Here is a 22,860-nt window from a genome sequence, read left to right on the forward strand (position 1 = left end):
ATGGTTGATCCTTGAAGATCATTTCCACACTGTTTTGTCTTTTCACACTTCACTGCTTGGTAGAAAGAACACTATATTTTGAGTGAGAAAAACACAATCAAGTCCTAGTCCCATGTCTCTGAGGACTCAAGAAAGATTTTCCTTCCATCATTCCACACTTCACTCACTGCCTGATTCCCATTTTATAGTCTTTAAAACTAAAGGAGCTGAGTGTAGATGGTAAATAATCATTCCAAGTCTAACATTTTGGTTATTTTATAATATAATACTAGTTTGCTACGTAAAAACTCTTCGCAATGATAGTATCCTCTCCCCTTTGGGATGCTGCTATACCCACTCTTATCCCTTGTTTGTAGTAATTTATAATTCAGATTCTAGGGAAGACCATTTTCCAGATCAATCTACTTATCATTCTTTTTGTTGTGCAGTTAGAATGCCATTATAAATTCACTGTGTCATTTAAAGCCATTTGTGATCAATGAACAAACACTTACTAAATGTCCATGACACCCAATGTGCACAGAATTTATTGAAGTGGTAACACATTAAGTAGCCTTTAGTCTTTTGTGTTCGCACACACAATGTAAATAAAAGTAAAAATGTACCTTGTAAGATTTCCAAGCAAGGAATGTGCTCATATAACCCTTTTGAAGTAGAAATGGTACCTGTGAGCCAGGCTGATGGGGGCTGTGGTCTGAAGGAAATCAGAACCCATGCTGCACATTCAGAGATAGTTCTTGTTCTTTTTCAATACACAATTCACATCTGAGCTCAAAGATTTCCTGAAACAGCCAAAAAATCTCTGCAGCTGTCCATGGTTGATGAGTGCTGATGTCATTGTCCCTTCATGGAGGAATTAAGAACATGAGAGTAGAAGTAACATTTCAGAACAGTCAGTTGTAGGAATCCTGACAATCTGGTCAGTTTCTTCTCCAATATATACAGGAGACTCGGCCTTTTTCTCATGACTATTCAGTTGTGTGCTGCACCTTTGTGGCTGTCTGGCTGCCTTATAGTGACTCAGTGTGCATGGCAGATCTAAACGAGAAAAGGCAGGCTGCATTCATAAGCATCTAGATTTCTTAGCTTTCTTCAAATGCATCTATAATTTGCATGACTCTTAAAATAATCATGGAGAAGGAGAGCAATTCATTTAATATCCAGGCCATCTTTACCTCTTTCTACATGAAGCCCTTGAGCGTTTGAAAGAACGGATGCAGAAAGTCAGTTTTCATCCACACTTGTGGGGCTGCCTCCTATACTTCTAGCTCCTCAATTTTGGATCTTAAACTTAGAGTTAAAAAGTAATTTAAATTTCTAACATTGTGTCTTTCTTCTTTTCCTTAGTTTACTTTTTTTTTTTGCTCATTAACTTTAGGCATTTTTCTCTAGTGCAAGGTAATTTTTAATTGATTTCTACAGACTACAATCTATCATTAGAAAAGTGCAGGTATTTTGTTCCAATTGGCTATTTCTATATTTGTCACTAGTGCTTTTAAAGGTTTATTTCCCAAGTCTTAAGCATAGTATAACTTTTCTCATGGTTAGAATTATTTCATATAGTTGGTTGTGGTGGTGCACACTGGTAGGATTTGCTGAAGAATTATTTCATGTATAAACATCTACATGAGTGCTGTTATTGTGGGAGACACACATAATTGGCACCCAGAGGAATACTGACCAAATGATACTACAGAGACTTGGGATCACCAATATGAACTCATTTGTGCAAGGGAATTGCTATGTGGAATCCTGGCAAATCAATGGAGGAATTTTTAAATAACTCACAAAGGAGTGTATGGGAGACAGAAAGATGTATGGATGTAAAAGACCTAAAGTATCTGCATAATAAGATAAACTTGACTAAACACTTAAATCAAAAGTACCCTATTTTTCAGTATCCATGGGCCAACATGTGGCCATATATTTTATATACATTTATGTATGAAACTTACGCACAAGTTAAAATATATTTACATCAATGCTTTCTTTCCTTTCCACCCTTCAGTTCTTCCCCTGTTGTCCCCATCTTGATATAACTCTTTACGTCTTTTTCTTTGTTATAGTTACACACATATATAAATATTGCCTGCTTCATTGGTTTAGGGTTACTTGTGTGCATAGGATTTCAGGGCTTATCAATTAGGGCTCATTCCTGGAAAGGCTATTTCTACCCTCTCAGTATTCCTTAATTGCCTGTCGATTTTTGTCTAAGGGATTATGGAATTTTCTTTTCCATGTTAGCATGTTTATCAGTGTTGTATTTGTTCAGGTCTTGTTTTGGCAGCAATATTATTGAGGTATCATCTGTTAAGCTTACCTGTTATTTCTAGGTGATATAATAATACACCAGATTTCCTGGTCCCCTGGCACTTACAACAGTTCTGCTTTTCTTTCATATTGTTCCCTGAAGTTGTGTTGCAGATATATTAACTGGGGCTGGGTTCCTCACCATCAGTTCTTCTTTGTATTTTGGCTAGTGGTCGTTTTCTGTGATGACCTCCATCTGTTCCTTAGAGAAGAGTTCTGAGAGCCATGTCATAAGAGAAGTAGATGGAAATCAATATTCAAGGTGTCAATCCATCAGAAGAAAAATTTTCTGATGGGTAACTTCTTTAGGCAAGGCCATGAGGCCACAGATTCTTGACTATCATTTGCTTCTATGTATAATTTCACAGGTGCTGTTGCAAATTTCCCCTAGTGGTTATTAGGAGCCCCCCCCCACTACATGTATCATAGTATATTTATCTCATGAACACATCCTGACCTACTGGGAATTTTTGTCTATGGGTTGTCTAGAAGGTGACTCCTCCTTAAGCTGTATTGTCTAATTGATATTTATAATGTCAGCTTATATAGAGTTCTGATGAATAATAATGAACATAAAGAAATGCTACACATCCCCCGAGGAGCTGTTTTAGACTACAGCTCAGGTTGATTAGGAAAACAGTTGAATTTTCTCCAGTTGCCTGGACAGCCATGTGTATCAGCTCATATAAAACTTCAAAGTAGCTTTAGATTAGAGCAGACACATTGCTAATGCTTTTAAGTTAAACTATTCCCAGAAAAATCAATCTTATTCACAAGGACATATAGCCAGGTATCTGATTTGTTGATCCGGGGTTAAAAGTGCAATGCAACCTAATTGCTGCATAGATTTTATTTGCTTGGTTTGACTGATAACCTGGGACAATTATTAATTACAGCTGTTTTTTTTTTTTTGAAATACCATGGGAAGAGAAGCTCTTGTTGGTCAGGGCTACCAAAAAAAAAAAAAAAAAAAAAAAAGACATGACTTCATAACCCCTAGAAAGAGTTATAAATACATGTTAAGGTTGAAGAGGCTTTTTAGTGTCACTATGCTTTGGAGAGTGTCAATTGAGCTGATTCTAAAAGATTTGCAGTAATCTTGGGTCTGAACCAAAGAATATATGATGAATCTTTCTCTATCAAAATAGGGCACTCTCCAAGTCCGAGAAAACCTGGCTTTGACAATTGCTGATCACAGAATGTTAGTTCAAAATATTTATACATTCAGAAGTATAGGTTATAGTACACAATTTTCTTAGACTCCTCAGTAGTTTAGTTTATAACTACTTTAAAATCCTTTACAAGACCATCTCTCTAGATAGATTACTAAATGGCAGATTCTTTCTTTGCAGCTGCAAGTTACAACCCACAAATTAGGGAGCTGATTGACCAAAAAAAATGTTCCTTCCTTTCTGTGACAAGGTATTTAGATTTATTTCATGTGAGTTATTGAGATGACTCTGCTTTTTATTATTTACCTAAGAAATGAATTGTTACCTTCAAATGTAACTTCTGTATTGTTTGAAAGGTTTTATTAGGTATGTGTAGCTGTAGAGAACAAAGGATGATGGAGCATCATGAGAGGAACAAAAACATGAAAGAATAAAGAAAGGAAACTAACAGGAAAGTGCTTGAGTGTCTTTTCCCCCCCAAACCCTCACACGGAAAAGTCTTAGTACACAGGTGTGGATTTCTTTCAAACCCTGGGTGGTCTAGGAACTGGTGATCTCTAGACTGCTATTGAAGAGTTTTTGATGAGTGGTGGTAGTTATACTTATTTGTGTATATAAGAGTTAGTATGAAGAATGTAAATATGAAAATGGAAGTAGTAGGTTCTCTTCTAAGATCCACGATCTCACTAGATTTGGCTAGGTTTACAGTACCAGGCACTGTTTCCATCCTGTAGTGTGGGCCTTAAGCCCAATTAGATAGAAGCCGACTACCACCAAGATAAATGTACCTACAATTGCACCTTTAGGAACTTCAAGAAAATGAAGATCCAAAATACCTAAGACTCCACTTAAACCTAGTCAGAATTGCCATTATTAGGAATACAAATGGTAACAATTTCTGGAGTGGATTGTGGAGGGAGATTATGTATTGCTGGTGGAAGTGTACAGAACTACAGCCACTTTGAAAATTAGTCTGGCCACTTCTCAAAAGCCAGAAATAGAACTAACATATAAATAGATGCTTCTGATTGGGGGAACCAGAAATGGTCAAGGAAATCACAAAAAACAAAACATTGTAACAAATAACCTGGGGTCTTAGGAACGTACAGAGTTTAAACCAACAACCAGGAGGCCTGAATGGAACCTGCATGGGACTGACCTGGGTCCTCTACATATATGACAGTTGTATTGCTTGATCTACTTGTGGGACTCCTAACAATGGGAGCAGGGACTATCCTTAACACTTGTTGGCTCTTCGGAGCCTATTATTCATACTGGATTGCCTTGCCCAGCCTTAATTCAAGGGGAAGTGCTTAGTCTACTACAACTTGATATCCCATGTTTTGCTAATACTCTTTTTGAGCAGAAATATTGGAGGAGCAGATAAGGAGAGGGAGGTAAGGGAGGGGAAGGAATATGAGGAGAGGAGTGAGGAGAAACTGTGGTCTGGATGTAAAATAAAAAAAATTAGAGTCTTTTATAACACTCCTAATCATCACCTGAAGGACTATATATTACCCTAAAGAGAAACTTGTTCTACATTCATGTTTTCTGCTGCTCTTTACACAAGGAGGGGAGATGGAATCAGCCCCAGATGTCATTAACGAAGAACAAATAAGGTAAATGTGATACATATACATAGAGGAATTTTATTCAGTAGTAAAGAAAAATGAAATTTGCATATAAATGGATGGAATTAGGAAAGCTATATAGATCTGAACAACCTATGCCCAGATGCCAAGCGGTGTGTGTTTTCACTTTTATGCACATGTAGCTTTGTACATCTGGAATTTTTCTTTTTTAAAGTTAGAATGTCTAAGAAGACCCGGGAGTGACAAAAGTCTATGGTGGTGTGTGTGGACCACAAGCCTTAAGATAAAATATATGTGCTATGAAAATAGAGGATGGGGGAGGACCTAGGCCCTGTTCCAAATAATATGACAGACTTTGATGATCCCCTATAAAAGGTCTCACTCTCCCTGAGGAGCAGAAAGGGGATGGGATGGTGAGTTGGGGGGAGGCAGGGGAGGGTGGGGGAACTGGGACTGACTTGTAAAACAAGCTTGTTTTAAATTTAAATAAAAATATTACCATTAAAAAAAAAAAGAAAATAGAGGAAGGAAAACTGGGGTGTGTTACCAGCACTATCCAGCCAGCCTGGTCCCAGAGTCGAGTCAGTCCCAAAGTAACACACAGAGACTCTATTAGCTATAAAGCTGTTGGCCAGTTACTAGCATTTCTTATTGGCTAATTCTGTCTTAAATATTAACCCACAATCACTAATACATGCATTTCTACATGGTCTTATCTTACCGAGAATGCAGGACTCAAGTCCTCTCTTCCCGAGATCACGTTGGGTGACTCCACTATGTCTCTTAGAATCCTTCATCTCTCCTAGTCCCACCTATCTTGCTTTTCTATTTGCCAATAGGACTTCATTTATTAACCAATAAGAGAAACATATTTACAGAATGACATCTCCTATCAGGGATGACAAGGTTTAATTAAACAGCAAGAGAGGGCAAATGGAAAAATGGGTGCAGGTGAAGAGTTAAACAAGTCTAAGCATGTTTGAAGAAGCCACATGGAAACCCAGTACTGTTGTGGGGTATTCATCAGAGAAGACTGATCAGATATGGGTTTAAGTCAATAGAAAGTCTTTATTCCTATGACTACACTGGGTATTCAGCATGCCAGTGGAGCACTGGGCCTTTCTCAGGGTGAGCTTTTAAATACAAAAAACAAAACAAAACAAAAAAACCAAACAAACAAACAAAAAACCCCAAAAATCAAACAACAACAACAACAACAAAAAACAAAAAACAAACAAACAAACAAAAAAACATGCTCTGGGGTGATATACTTCAGTTAACAAGAACAGTTAGCCAGAAGTGGATCTACAGAAGCTAAAAAGCAAGGTTAATACATTTTGAGACTTTCCTGGAACTTTGTGGATGTTTGTGGATCAGGTCTTTGTTTTAGTTCTTTCAGGTAGTGCTGTTTATGTGCTGAGTTTTACAGACTGAATGATATTTCTGTCATGGAGTCAGCTGTGCTAAGGTCTCAGGGCTGTTAAGGTTTGGGGCCCTGTGATACTACTTTATAAGTTAATTATAAAATGTAATTAACAAAAGGTTTTGAACACAGATACTGTGAGTTGGTAAATGTCCATCCCAGAAGTCATGAGTTATTAAATGAAAACCCCTGTGATAGCTGTAGGGCACATCCTTAAGATGTTAGAGAAGAAATTCCTAGAGGCCTACAAAACTATACAGAAAACAACCACTGTCATTGACTGCCCATCTAAATTGGAGAGTAAGACCTCATTGCTGAAGATGCCATCATGTTGGAACTGAGCTGGGAGCTTCATCCCTTCTGGATAGCCTTAATACTACTAGAAATTGCTATGTAATAGTCTCCCTCAACTTTATACTTTGCATACTCGAATACCAACTTGCTAGGCAAGTTTGTGCTTACTGACACAAAGTGTCATCACTTTTAGGAAGGAACCTCACTGACTTCTGGTTGGATCTGAAGCTTTCTCAGGAGGAGGGAATTCTTGGCTGATGATCCATGGCTTGGAAAGGCATAGGAGGGGGTGAACCTATCATTTTTGACTTGCTAATTAGATACATCATCAAGCTATCTCCTAAGTATTTGTTGATACCCATAGATCACAGCTGTTTTCAGCTTTGATTAATGAAGCCTTTTTTTTTTTTTTTTTTTTTTTTTTTTTTTTGTAACAAATGACAGTTCTCTTTGCTCTTTGTAGCAAATACAGATTCATGGCTTTTCTAGGTGGTGAGAAGTTAGTTTTGTTTGCTCAAGTATTCAGTGAAATACCTATATGATCCCCTTACAAGATTCAGACTATTAGAGGAGACAGAAATAATGTAAGTGTGATCAATTGGGTAGAGGGCTAGAAAATGGTGTCTTATGGACAGGACATGGCAGAGGCACTCAGGAACTCACAGTGGCTGTGTTTGCTTGCATAGGCCTGCACAAGACTGAGCCAGTAAATTTCAGTCACAGATGGGATGGGTTGGTTGGTTGGTCTCCCAGGGCAGTTAATAGAATTGGAAGGCTGCTGGAGGAGAGGAAGCCATTGTCTAAGGCATGTAGCCACTGCTGAGTTAACTTATGCTTCAGTGGATAGCTTCACACTCATGGCCTTGCAAAAATGGAATGTATCGGAAGAAATGGGGATGAGAATGGGAGGAAGAGAAAAGTTGGTGGAAGATGAGTGTGACTATAATGCATTATATGTATGTATGTAATTGCCAAACAATATAGTAATTAAAAATTGATCCCCTTTCAAAGAACTTTCAAAATATAAAATTACATGTAAATAGAAATTAAACTAATTTTCTTGTATAGAAAATGAATCAATAAAGAAATGAAAAGAAAGAAAAAATTTCAAATTTTTTTTTACTGAAAAATTCATTTTTAGAAATAAATGCAAATTTTTATGTTTTTCATTTTTCTTTCTCAAAATGCTTTCTGGTAATGATGTGCTTATTGGACTGATTTTTAAGCACTATTCTCTCACTATCTTTCCATTTTTAAATAATTCTCAAGTTATTTGGGATTGCTATTTAGTGACTCTGATATGGCAGCTGTTTTATAAAACTCTTGCTCATATTTCTTAGACAATAAATTTGAAACAAGCTATGAACATTTAACATCATGGATTTACAGTATAACTCTTATACACTTCATTTTATTTTAAAACATCACAAAATGTCATATAATCACTGCTTTCTGGATTATATGAATTTTGAAAAGCATTGAAATAACAAAAGAATTACAAAGCGTTGAAATAACTAACATATTACAGTTCATCACATGAAATATCATAAATCTACTAGAAACCAGAACTTTATTATCACTTACTTATTGTAACTGTCAACAACACTGCTTACTGAATCATAAGTCATGAATTTGTTTTTTCTCAGAATCTTATACAGCTACTAGCTGTAGGTATAGGTGAGGTTCTTTCTAATTTCATTCCACTCTTAGTCTAGAGAGACACATGACTTTGCCACTCATCTTGGTAAACATATTATTAAAAAATGGTCAGAATTTCCTTCACATTTTCTTATATTTAGTATACATAGAAAATTGTTCTAAAAATGAAAATTCTTCCAGAGGGTAAAGTTCTATAATTCATGCTTTTATAACACAGTTCTTACAAATAATCTGGGATCCACTATATTTATTAGCATACATCTAAATATTGTTTAGACATTGGTGTAGGCGTAGAGGGTTTTGTTTTATTTGTTTTTGTTTTAAGACAGGTTTTCTCTGTATAGCCCTGGTTGTCCTGGAAATCACTTTGTGGATCAGTCTGGTCTCAAACTCAGAGATCTTTGTGCCTTTGTCTCTTGAGTGCTGGATTAAAAATAATGCACCGTCATCTCCTCGCTGTGTATACAGTAAAAGATACTTCTTTTTGAGAGTTGCAGTAAAAAGATTAAAAATTCTGCATCTTTTTTTTAAATTAAAAAGCTGGTTTATTCTGGGTAGTGGTGGTGCATGCCTTTAATCCCAGCACTTGGGAAGGGAAGCAGAGGCAGGCAGATATCAGTGAGTTCGAGGGGAGCCTGGTCTACAAAGTGAGTTTCAGGACAGCAAGGAGTGTACACAAAGAAACCCTTTCTCAAAAAAAATAAACAAAGCAAAAAAAAAAAAAAAAAAAAAAAAAAAGGGAAGAAAAACAAAAAGAAAAAAAGAAAAGCTGGTTATAGCTTGCAGACAATTTAAAGAAGTAAAACTATGAATTTTTAGGTAATATTATTAACTGGATCTTCGCCATCAGTATGGGGACAAATGATATGTATGTCATCTCACCACAAAGAAAAGGTTCCCACAAGTTCTGTTTTCCACAACCTCATGTATCTAGGATGTACCATCTCCCCCGTCCTCATGGTGGTGCAGCATCCCACCATGAATATTGACACTTGCTTTCTCTGTTTGTCTTCCAGAATCACATTTGGTAATATAAATATATTATGGGCTGTGTTTTCATAGATTCTATTCCCCAAACACTAATTTTTGAATCTCCTCAGTGCTGTCACAAAAACCAGGCTTTTGGGAAGAAAGCTCATGTGTTTCATCAACATGAAATCCAAATATATTTATGTTAATCCAAATACCTACATCACTCCTACAGAAGAAATGTGGAGAAGGGGAAGAATTGGAATCCTGTATGGTAGATGGTTATCAAAAGCAGTCAAGTGGCCAGATCTATGTTACAGAAAACCTTTGGTGGATTTACCAAGTGGCTCAATTCTGAGAGGGAATCAGGAGACAAAGAGTAAGAGAGTGACTAAGGAAAGGCATTGAAAAGTGAGATGAAAGGACACACATGCAAAGTTAGAAAGAACTGACTGAAGACTGGGGGATGCATCTCATTGACAGAGTGCTTGCTTAACACAAAATAGGTCTTGGGTTCAGTTCATAGTGCAGAGTAATGTGCATGTATCTCACTGTCTAAATGAATGCCTAGCTTGTTTCAAGTCGTGGGTTTAATTCCTATTCTCTCTCTCTCTCTCTCTCTCTCTCTCTCTCTCTCTCTCTCTCTCTCTCTCTCTGTACATATGCAGGCATGTGTGTATAATCAAAACAAGAAGCCAAAGTGAAGAACAAACAAAAACTCTGACCAAAACAAGGAACAAGGATTCTAGCAAAGGGGGAACAGAATTGAGGTATCTTTTGCAACTAAGAGTCATAGCTATGCTAGGTTAGAGACAATAAGAAGAGCCAGGGTATCATGGGAAAGAGACAATCTTATTAGTATGCTATACATGAAATTTCTCTTTCAATATTATTTCCTGGAGTTTGTGCCAGTAGCCAGCCTTGGGGCCTTTGGGGCTGTTTCAGTGTGGTTGTGAAAAAGTTGACACTAAAGAGGAGTGCCAATTCATCTCTTCTCAAGTTAAAGATGGTCTGCAAATGAAGCTGATGTTCAGTGGAATGTTTATACAAAACATCAATGAAAAATACTGCTTGATGCATTGTCCATCTACTGTTTTTCTCATAGTTTCTTGCAAGAAATGCTATAGATCATTTGGGAGCCCATGTGTGGCAGGTCAGTTTCATATCAATTTGTATAGCCCAAAATTAAAAATAATGTATTCAGATGACACCTGGATTGAATCCCCTGGCAATACAAGTTGTGTTTTTATTAATTATAAAGATTCTATTTAAAATAAATAATATATTGTATGAAAAGTAAAATATTTCCCCTTCATTTTTAATATTTCTATTTACTAATAGTTTGTCATGCTTTTTCTAATTTCTATACTTTTCTTTTTACATATTTGTAAACAAGGTTTCCAATAATATTATTTTGTATTTTATTGATAAATCAGCATTTTCCCTTTTTAGCTACAAAATATTCAAAGCATTATTAATAACCTGTCAGTGACAGATTTCTTCGTCAAAAACAATTGCTACAAAGAAAGGAGATAAAACAGTTTTAAAATTTTTAAGTGAAATAGAAATTTATATATTCTAGTCTCAAAAAATATGTATTCCTTTCTTTCTCTACAATTGACCACATAGTTTGCTATTCAATTATAACTACATCTAAAACTGTTAGAAAAAGGCAAATCTGCATTTTGGCTAACAAATTCAAATGATTAAAAGTCTTGAACTGTTAACTTACCTAGCTAAAGATCTTTATTTTGAGTATTCCTGTTGCTTATGGCACAGAATAATTCAAAATTATTCAGTCTAAATCTGGGCATCTTTGTATATTAGGAGTAGTCTGTTTCTGAGAATGAGTGTCAAAGAGAAGTTTCCAGCATTTGAAATGAGAACAAAATGTGAGGTTCCAGAAGTTGCCATTACTTTCATAAGAGACAGAGCATCTGACATAAACCACATTTTAGGCTGAATTTACTGCTTTTTAGTACTTTTAGAATTCAAGAATTCTTTAGCAAAACCTGATCATATCTGCTGAGAATATTTGAGGAGGCACTTCACGGTCAGTATTTAAAATACTAAATTGAAGAGATCTTTGACACTGCTTTTTAAAAAATTAAATTAAAAAATAATATAATTAAAACATAATCATATAATTTGTCTCTTCTCTTTTTCCCTCATACCTCTCCTAAGACAACCCATCTGTTACCAAATTTAAGACCTCATTGTTATATATACATATAAATTATATACATACACACATATACATACCATATAAGGTATAAATATTGCTTGCAGATATGTTTCTAGGGAAGACTGCTCAGTAAAGAATAAAAGGCATTTATCCTCAAGAATATTCTATTTTAATCTGAATCTCTTGAACTGTCCATGAAAGAACTTTTGAAACTTAAAGACCTAATGAAGAGTCTCCTCATTGCAACTTTCATCTCCTTATTTCTAAGTGTATAGATGACAGGATTCATAAAAGGAGTGATAATGGCATCAAAAATTGCTAAAAATTTATCTATGGGTAAAGTAGGGAAAGGCCACACATAGACAATAATGCAAGGGCCAAAGAAGAAAACCACCACAGTGATATGAGCTGAGAGAGTGGAGAGGGCCTTGGAGGAAGTACCTGAGGAGTGTTTACGAACTGTGACCAGGATGAAGATGTAAGACACAAGGAGGATGAAGAAGGTGGCCATGGAGATGAAACCACTGTTGGCAGTGACCAGGAACTCCAGTGTGTATGTGTCTGTACATGCAAGTTTGATGAACCGAGGGAAATCACAGTAAAAGCTATCCATTTTATTAGCTTCACAGAAGGGTAAGTTTACAACAAAAGCCAGTTGGGCTACAGAATGGATAAAGCCAATGGTCCAAGCCAGAGCCAAGAGAAAAATGCACATCCTTAGGCTCATGATGGTGAGGTAGTGAAGGGGCTTACAGATGGCGATGTAGCGGTCATAGGCCATAACTATGAGCAGCACCATCTCTGTTCCCCCGACAGCATGAATGAAGAACATCTGAGTGATGCAGCCTTTCAAGGAGATGACTCTGCGCTTTCTGAAGAGGTCAGAAATCATCTTTGGAGTAGCAATGCTAGACACACCTGTATCTATGAAGGAGAGGTTTGCTAGCAGGAAGTACATCGGGGAGTGCAGGTGGTGGTCTGAGATGATTGTGAGCACAACGAGAAGGTTTCCCATCATGCTTGCTACATAAAATACTGTGAAGAACAGAAAAAGGAGAATCTGAACTCCCTGTGAATTGGTGAGGCCCAGCAACACAAATTCTGATACCATAGAGCGATTTCCTCCATCCATCAACTTGTGCACATCTGATCATGAGGTGACTACTACCTGAAGGACACAGAGGGAAAACATTATTTTTCAGCAAAAGAGGTGTCTTGTAAAGCAATCACTCAAATTTAAAATACTAAAGACACCCTGTTCTTTCACAGGGAGGTTTTAAAGCTCTTTCATAGAGACTAGGTACAGAACTTTTTCTTTTTTTTTTGTTTGTACATTATTGACACATGAAAACACTTTACCATATTGATAAGATACATGGGTTTCTCTCCAGTGTGTGTTCTTTTTATTTATTTATTTATTTATTTATTTATTTATTTATTTTATATAACCAAGTCCATTTAAATGAAAACAAACATTTATAGACAATATTTGGGAATTTGGGCATTGTTCTTTCCAAACTACGTCCTGCTGGTAAGGGGCGCTGCAATGGGGGATTCGAAGAAGATTCAGAAATCCTGGCTGTAGTCTGTAAGGCTGCTTTGTCCAGCTGTTTTGAATGTAGGATCACCTTGTACTCTGTTTCAGGTGGTCTGGCTTGGTCAAACCACATTAGTCTGGAAGGAATCCACATCTTTTCATTTTCTTTTTCTTTGCTTACATATTTAGGGTAACTTGATCTTTTAGCCCTAAGTTTGTATTTAAGTATATATCCAATAAAGGAAAAATAGAGATCAATACACTTGAGAATCTAAGGAGAGTCAAACAAGCTCTATAGACACCTGTACTCATTAACTTCCACACAGGAAATTAGTGCCATGAAATGGAGGTATGCTAAAAGAAATTTGGGCTTTTAGCCTTTTTGGATCATTTCCTCATTTTGTGTGTTTAATTTACTGACACACCTTGATTTCTTAGGTTTTCACTAGTATCATCAATGAAAAAGGTACTTTTAAAAATATAAATCTTTGCTTGCTTAAAATAGTGCTTTTTCATTAATTAAATTTGTTTTTAGATAATTTCATACATATATACTATGTATACTGACTATTTTCACGCCCCATCCTTCATTGTCTTCTATTTACTTCCTACCCCATTCACATTCTTTTATCTTCATATCTATTCATTTTATTTTGCGATCAGTTAATCTGATCAGGACTACTTGTGTAACTATGGGTCTAGAACTCTCTGTTGGAGGCCGGTGAGCTTTGCAGTGGGTACACAACTGCAGACCATGGTTCTTCCCTTCCCAGAATCTACCAACAGCCAGCAAAGGGTAGAGTCCTATGAGCCTCTTACCTTCCATGAAAATTTTATGCACAGTCTGTCTAGGGCCCACTGCAGGTTGATTATGAAAACTGTAAGTAGAAATGAAGAACAATAGAGGACTCTACCTCCTTGCCTTCCAATGACTGATACTGAACAACGGAGGTGTCAGTGTCATTTGGAAAGTAAGGTAATGAATGCTACTCTTACCTGAGTTAGTTCAACAGAATCTGTTCTCAGAAGGGAATCACACTCTTAAAGAACTGAGAGATAATGAGAAACTTCAATCATATGATAGCTGTAATTCCCAATGAGAAAAACAGAAAATTACTTTGGATGTTGCTTAGAAGTGAGTGAAACAAGTCAAAACTGTATAGAATATAGAAGCTAAAAGTATAAGTTGGATTTTTTTTTGCTACAAAAAACTAAAAGGATAAGAAATTATAAGAGGAGTATGGAATAGAAAATATTAAAATATTAAGCACTGTTCTCCCATTATAAGCATTCTACCTTAATTTATACCCATCTTGGAGCCTCCTGTAAACATCTTTCCCAAAAGCTTGAGAAAATTAATACATGTTCATTTGATCTTCTTTCTTCTTCTAGAATACACAAAGAAAACATGGCATGAACTAAATCATAGCTTAAACTGAGGGCAAATAACTTATGCCTGATATTGTAGGCAGACCCTTGTCCATAGGAAGGTTGGATTGACATCTGCTCTACTGTGAACCATCTGTTAACAGATGTGTTTTATTTACATGGTAATTTTTTTACATGCAAGACTCTCTCCAGGTTTAGAGGAGGATAACTTCACATTCTGACCCAGAGAAGCACTTTTACAAAACAAAGAGCCTTATGTTGTTTTTCCTCAGGAAAAAAAAAAAGCTTCTAATTAGTGTGGTCCACTGAGTCTATATTGTCACCCAGGGAATAAAAAGGGCAAAAGAAGCAAAGAACCAAAGCAACTCATACATAGATGTTCAGAATTATTTTTTTCTTCAGAATGAGTGATTAAAGTAGCTGATGAGAAAGGTAGAACCTCAGAACCCCAAGAGGCAGAGGTGCTAAACAAAAGAGTTAACTACCTATTCTGGAATTAGCAATGAAGATTCAGCAAATGGGAAACTAGAGCACACTAAGATATCACTCACACTGGCAGTTTGTGTTTTCCAGTTCCATACAGTTCCAAGCCTTAGACTGTAGAGATTCTCCAGTAGAAACAGAGTCAAACAACTGAGTGCTAATTACTAAGTAGAAAAGGCAATGCTATCTCACAAAGTTTCCAAGCAACTCTCTATGAATATATTTAATAAGATCTTATATTTTATATTTTTTTCACAGTGTTTTCTCTGTTTCTACAATTTCCATCATTGTTCAGATATGAGTGCCTCAAGGTAACACCTAGGAAAAGTACAACTGATAAACTCCAAGAGTTTCTCCCGAAGCCCAAAGTGTGAAGAAAAAGAAGCTGTGGTACCTGGTGTGGAATATATAGACAATACTTAATAAATGTTTTTTTTTCTACCAGTGTGTTTGGATTAAATATAACGGTTATCATAAAAAAGACAAAAGATGGCAGATTCTTATGAGATGTGGAGGAAAGGAAAGTCATACACTGTTAGTGGAATGGAGATTAGTTTAGATGGTAAGTGAACATACCAAGAGTCCTCCAGAAAAACACTAGCATGCCAATAAGATGCTTGCATGCTCATCTTAATTGCTTCATTATTCAAAGGGTATGTTATAATACTCATTACTGAACAACAGAGAAACTTTAGGGAACATCCAGAAAAATGTATATTCTTTTTTTTCAATTAATTCTTGTTTTAGTCAATGTGTGATAAAATGTATATTCTTTAAATCTATGGGAGTTTCATCTAGTTGAAAAGGTACATTGAAAGAATTATACTTAGTTAAGCTTAAGTACCAAGGAGACACAGTTTTAGAAAAAAATACATTTAAATACCATTGAAGGTCCACTTTGATGGCTTAATAGCATTAAGAGTATAATCGATTATTGAATAGGAGGTATTTAACGTATTTTGAATAATCTTTTCAATGTATAATATAACCATTTATTGATATTTTGGGAATTTCACAATCATACCCCAATTTCACTCCCCTTCCAGTACCTCCGTATTCACCCTTCAACCCTGCAGCAACCCCTGCCAAAAGAGCATTAATTAAAACAAAACGGAACAAACAAAAAACCTACCTTGTTGCGCCTGTCCCGCCAGTGGGAAGAACCCCAACGCAGGATTCTTTTCAAGCACACTTTATTAGGAGCTCCAAGCTGAAAGAGAGTAAGACAGAAAAAGAGAAGGAGAAGGACCCCGACCCTACGGAGCACCAAACTTATATACTCACGTTGATGTGGACGTACAGCGTCGTCTGATTGGCTTAGGTCCCATCGGACGATTATGCATCACCCAATCGGGATAGGTGAGCAGCCATCTTAGGATGTCATATGTTCATGCGCAGACGATTAGGCATGTGCAGACAATTAGGCATGTGCAGACCATTAGGATACAAGAGCAATAAACAAGCTGACGTGGCAAAGCCTGACGAAGCCAACGTGGCCAGCGTGGCTTCCCACACTACCTCATTCCTTTCTGTCTTTCTTTTTCTTTCCTTCTTCCTCTTTCTTTCTTTCTTTCTTTCTTTCTTTCTTTCTTTCTTTCTTTCTCTCTCTCTCTCTCTCTCTCTCTCTCTCTCTCTCTTTCTTTCTTTCTTTCTTTCTTCAGTTGAGGAGAAGATTTTATTGCATATATGAAGGAGAATACAGCCAGAGACATCTGGAAGAGCCCAGTCTGAACTGAGCCATGGGGGGGTGGGGGTAGGGCATATGAAGAGGAGAGAGGGCAAGCGGACCAAGAGAGCACCTGTCTGAAATGGCAGGTTTGGTGGCAATGAGAAGCTGGGGGAGGGAAGTTGAATTCTAGGGCTGGAGAGGTTTAGAGTTGGGACAAGGGTGTGAATAGCAGAGAGGATCCACAGGTATTGATTGCATGAACCTGGCTACCAGCCTGAGCTTTGGTATGCTAATAGACATCACAGTTAGCCATTTGTGTTTCCTTGTGAATGTACTCAGCCACTGGGGTGTGGTTCAGTAGTAGAGCCCCTACCTAGAATTCCCCAGAGAGGAGCTGGGGTGTGGCTAAGTGGCAAAACCCCTGCATAGCACAAAAGAGGTCCTAGGTTTAATCTCTAGAACCACAAAACAAAAGAAACAAACAAACAAAACAAAACAAAGGATGAGAAAGAGGGATGGGTAGGACATAACTTAGTGTAAATCAGGGTGGGAGAATGGGGGCTTCCACAAGACTGCTCCTACTAGCCTTGCATCCATACTCCAATTCTGCACCCCCTGTTGCAAGAAGCTCAAGCCCGGTACAGAAGGTGGCTTCAGAGGCCAGGAACACTGCTGCAGCCTCCACCTCAGCTGGCTGGCCCATATGGCCCAGGGGGTGGGCCAAGGAGCCTTCAAGGATGGTGGCACTGGGGTCTGAAGTTGAGGTTGCCGGCTCTTCCCATAGTGGAGTCCAGATGTTTCCAGGGAGATGCAGTTGACAAGGACACCATATTGGCTCTCATCCAAGGCCAGCGCTGCGCTTTTGTCATGGCTGTCACTGCACCCTTGGTGGTCATATAGGTAACTGCCTGGGACTGGCCGATGGTCCCACCAGATGTTGATGATGTTGCCTCTGCGCTTCCACAGGTGGGGGGAGGGCAAGCTTGGTCAAGGAGGTTCAGCTCCAGCAGCTAGCGAAAGTCCTGGGCAGAAGTCTCCTCAGGCCACTGTGCAGGTGGGTGGTAGCCAGCATTCTTCACCACACAATCCAGGTGGCCAAATTGAGAGAGGGTCTCAGAAATCATAGCCTGCAAATCTCCTTCCTGAGTCACATCACAGGGGAAGAAGACAGTGCCCAAGAGTTCCTGCTCCAGAGCTGGGCCCCTTACCTCATCCTTGTCACAGAAAGCCCCACTGTCCTTGAAGGCTTTCACTACACCAGCCCTCATGCCTCGGCCACCCTGAGTCACCACCACCACTTTTCTGGAGTATCCATTTACAGTCTCCCATACCCTCACCTTTCTGGCCTCTTTCAACCTCCAAAGTCCAGCCTCCTTTATTTTCATGTCTCTCCAATACATCTTTATTCACCCTAATGGCATTGGGAGCTATGGGGTATCACCTACAGATGTTCATTGAAATGAGTCATTGGTCTGGTTCAAGGCCCCTGATCTCTAGCATACTATCATCATTGGACCCTCACCAAAACTCCTCTTGGACATCCTGTTGTTGCCCTGATTGTGGGTAACTTGAGGCTATTGTTCCAGAGGACCAATCTCTTTACATGCCTCAGCAGGTCATAGATGGGATAGATGTTAGCATGGGCCAACTCAATGCCAAGATGTGGGTCCAGGTGGTAGCTGAGATGATCAGGACAGGCCACTGAGACCACCTCCTTCAGGTGAAGGGCAGAGCTAGATTTCCTAGGCCGATGTAATTGGGGTCAGCTCTCCCATGAATATGTTGTGGGGTGGGGCCATTTCTCCCAAGTGCAGGGGCCAGCTATGCTATGAAGGTTAGGGCCAGCTCAGCATGGCCCTCAGTTTTCAACATTCATGGTTACTATGGTCTCCTGTAGTAACATGGGTCATGGACATCAATATAGACCCCAGCGACAGCAGAACCATATACCCAGACATTGCCCTAGTCAGCAGCTCTGGCCTGAAAAACACCATGGTCCCAATGGCAGTACAGATAACCCAGATAAATATGGCTCTGAGGTCTGCATGGCACTTGGACATCAACATGATATTAGGTGGCTGACCATGCCCCAGGCCCTAGGTGGTAACGGGATCCATGGACATTAAAGCAGACCCTGGCTGTTATAGGGCCACAGATATGGCCCTCAGCACCAGCTTTGGCTCAGACAACTCCATGGCCCCATATGGTAACATGGTTCACCCAGATGGGCATGGCTCTGGTGGCAGCATGTCCCTCAGACACCAACATGGTCACAGGTTACAGCCTAAACCCTGGGCATCCATGTGGCCTTTGGTTGTAGCACAGGCCACAGACATCAACATAGTTCCCAACTGTGGTAGAAGCATGTTCTCAGTAGTAGCCCAGGCTCAGATGTCATGTCCCCAGGTGGTAGCTCAGACCATCTGAATTGGCATGGCCCCACTGGTGGCATGGCCTTTGGAAACCAACAGAGCCCCAGGCTGTGACCTAGACATGTGACATCTACATGGCTTTCAATGGTATCAGGAGTCACAGACATCAACACAGACCCTGGCTGTGGTGGGGCCACAGACTCAGACATGTCCCTCAGCTGCAGCCCAGGCCTGGGAAATCACTATGGCACCCTGTGTGGCTCCACCTGCAGCAAGTCCCTCAGATGCCAACATGAACTCAGGTGACGGCCCAGTCACTGGGTATTTGCATGGTCTTTGCTGGTAACAGGAACTATATATAGACTTCAACACAGACCTTTGCTGGAGTAGGACCATGGACCTAGACACGACTGTATGCCTCAGCCCAGGAGCTGGTGTCATCATGGCCCTTGATTGCAGCACAGGCCATTAAGACAAGCATGACTCTGGTGGTGGCATGGCCCTCAGACACCAACATGGCCACAGGTGGCAGCCCAGACCCTGGCCATCCTTGTGGTAACATGGGTCATCGATGTCAACGCAGATGCTGACTGCATTAGGGCCGTGGATCCAGACATGCTCTTGGCTGTAGTTCAAGCCTGGAAATCACCCTCGCCACAGGTGACAAGCAGGGCACCCACATCAGCCTGCTCCTCACGGCCTTTTACTTCTTTAGGTGTGCCTCTCTCCACAGCACATGGACTGTTGAGCTTCTCTATCTATCCCATTTCTCCACCATATATTTGCTCTTCATAATGGCTTCTATCTGCCCAGTGCCTGCATGGCATCAGGCAGGCCTGTGAATGTCTTCAGCTAGCTCAGACTTCAAGGACCCAGGCTGGCCAAGTGGCACCAGGCTGCCCTGTAGATGACTTCAGTCAGCCTGGACTGTGAGGACCCAGGCTAGCCCATGGGAGTCTCCCACCCTCCTGAGCTTAGTGGCACTGAAGAATCTTTTGTCAGAAGAGGATAGTTAATATATTTTGAAACTTTTATGATGCTGTCTCCTTTTCATTCACTCATAACATGTATTCACCCGTGTTATGAAAAGATGAAAGAAAATATATTAGTATAAATATTTGTTAGTTACCTCATATAGAATACCTTTTATACAGAATACATGGTCTTGAAGTTTTTTTTATGCTTAAACAATAACATAAATGTCAGTTTTTAAAATTTTTATGGCAGATTAATAAACTGTATCTCTGGAATAAATTGCAAGTGGCTGAGCCATGGTATTCATTTTGCCTTTCTGAACTGAAAGCCTATCTTGTGTCTGCTGTGCTATTTATTCTGTAAGGGAAGTAGACCTACAATGCAATGTGATAAATTATTTTTTCCTCAAAGTTGAACTCAATGCTTTCTGTTACAGAATGACTACCTTCAAAGGCTTAAATTTTCTGCTTATGAGCTGAACTTTCCAGGGCAGCAATTCTTACTTATGCATCATATGTGAAACCAGACATTGAACTGTTGTTTGGTCTAAATCATAGATGTCCTATCTAAGTAACTAAGTTGTGGTTACTCCCAACCCTTAAGGTCATGTAATGAGAGATTTAGTGTACAGAATGTTTGAAAAAATTTAGGAAGTCTATTTGTTCCTTATATAATGGTAAAGAAGTCCCCCCCCCCCCTTTTTGGCTTGGGTATGTCAGAATGTTGAATAATAAACTTGGGGCAGCCATTATTCACTGGATAGCTCTTCTGACTATTCTGTGTCTCTATATTTTCCTTAGTATATTTACCTGCTGTTTCTCAATACATACTCCCCCTCTCAGGTACAAACCAGGCAAGTTGGCTGGATCTGACTGAAGCCCCCAAATAAGATTCCTATGACATTATATAATGCATGTATATCTTAAGTTAATGATCATGTTTACCTCACATATTTATCAAGAATGTGATTATCTTTGTCTAGAATCACCATGCTGCAGTAGATCCTCAGGAAATAACCACCATGTCAATGGAGCATTTGTATTTTTTTTTTTTTTACCATCATCATTTTCTCATTCCTTGTCCACACCCAACATCATTTTTTTTTGGCCTGGTCCACCAACATATTCTTTGCTTGTATAAGTATGACTTCTTCAGATTTTATATGAACATAAGATCTCACATAATTTGTCTTGTGTCTCTAGTTTCACTTGACAGGATGACCTTTGGGTTCATTAATGTTATTATTAGATGCAAAATTCCCTTCTTTTAAAGGGCTGAAGAATAATAGTTCACTTGTGTGTATGTGTGAGAGAGAAACACACACACACACACACACACACACACACACACAGATAGAGAGTGAGAGAGTGAGAGAGCCAAATGTTCTCAACAGGGATGCAAAAAAAAAAAAAAAAAAAAAAAAAAAAAAAAACCCACATTGGAAAAGAACTTCTTTAATAAGTAGTGCTCAAAACCTAAATTTTTCCACACAGAATACTTAAAAAAAGATCCATTTTTTCATTTGTAAAAAATTAACCAAGATGAATGAATGACATTAATTTAACACATAAAACTTGTAAGGAAAGGTTCTTCAAGATTCAGGCATATGCATTGACTTTTAAAACGTGACTGCTATAGCAAAGGAAAAATTAGAGTAGTGGAAAAAATGGGATTGAATCAAATAAAAATGCATCTACACACTGTGAAGATACAGCTCACAGAATGGGAGAGAAACTTTGCTATCTATTTTTAAAGGAACCAATAGTCAAAGGATATCAAAAGTTAATATTAAGCAAAAAAAGTATACATGATTTTATCAATAAATAAGCAAGTCATGTGTGGGATTATTGTTGGTCAGGAAGTTCCTATAAGGCCCCAAAACAATTCACCTTGTTTGTACAACATAGAGAAATCAGATTAGAATTAAGCTGAGAAATTACTCTCTGCTGTTAGCTTTCATAGTGCCATATGATTCTATACAGACTTCTGTGACCTAGGAGAATAAAGGCTTCCACAGTCACATTCTGCTGCTGCAAACCCAATGAGCTACAATGTTGGTCTGCTATATACTATGTGTCCCCCTCTGCAATAGTGGCTTGGTTGTCATGGAGCTAACCAACTGCCTTCTGATTGAATTGAAGCCTACCACACAGTAGGGAGTTCACAGTATACGCTGTTTTACTGTTCACTTTTTATATGGGCAATGTGTAATTTTCAGTGGCTTTTAGGAATTTGGCATTTTGGGTATATTATAATTTAAAAATTTTATCTTGACTATTGATTTTAATTGTTGCATTTCTTTTTTAAATTTTTTAATTTTTTTCTTATTTTACTTATCGATCCCAGTTCCCTCTCCCTCCTTCCCTCTTCCCTCCCTCCCTCCTTCCCTCTTTTCCTCCTTCCTTCCTTCCCTCTCATGTTGCCCCAACCAACCTCCCATCCCCCCTCCCCACTCCACAGGGAGGGTGATGCCTTCCAGGAGGGGTCAACAAAATCTGTCAAGTCATTTGGAGTAGTGACTAGGTCCTCCCTCCTTGTTGCATTTCTAAATGCTACTCATTAGAATGAAGCTTTGTACAGCCAAATTTATGCAGTAATCCATAATTACTAAATTAAAAGGAAGTTTTCATAAATATATTTACCTATTTTTAAAAATTAATTGAAATATTTATGAATATACAAAACAAAGTAGCACAATGATACAAAACTTCCCAATTTTGTTTCTTTTTTATTTCATAATTATAGAGTGATATCTGAAATTCTATCGTTGCACTGGACAAACTAAATGGTACTCCAGGGACAAAGTCCCTGAACCACAAGCATTTTAAAAC

General features: G+C 38.5%; 1 protein-coding gene and 1 pseudogene across 1 annotated transcript; both read right to left on the minus strand.

The window, feature by feature from the left end:
• Window positions 1-11,773: 11,773 nt before the first annotated feature.
• On the minus strand, window positions 11,774-12,736 carry LOC127221721 (olfactory receptor 4F6-like). Its single transcript, XM_051183733.1, has one exon. It carries the CDS (start codon window positions 12,734-12,736, stop codon window positions 11,774-11,776), a length of 963 nt encoding a protein of 320 aa, XP_051039690.1.
• A 4,487-nt stretch (window positions 12,737-17,223) lies between these two features.
• On the minus strand, window positions 17,224-18,082 carry LOC127221706 (17-beta-hydroxysteroid dehydrogenase 14-like; annotated as a pseudogene).
• Between the last annotated feature and the right edge of the window lie 4,778 nt (window positions 18,083-22,860).

The sequence above is a fragment of the Phodopus roborovskii genome, unplaced genomic scaffold (genome assembly GCF_943737965.1).
Source record: "Phodopus roborovskii unplaced genomic scaffold, PHOROB, whole genome shotgun sequence".
NCBI classification, from domain to species: Eukaryota; Metazoa; Chordata; class Mammalia; order Rodentia; family Cricetidae; genus Phodopus; species Phodopus roborovskii.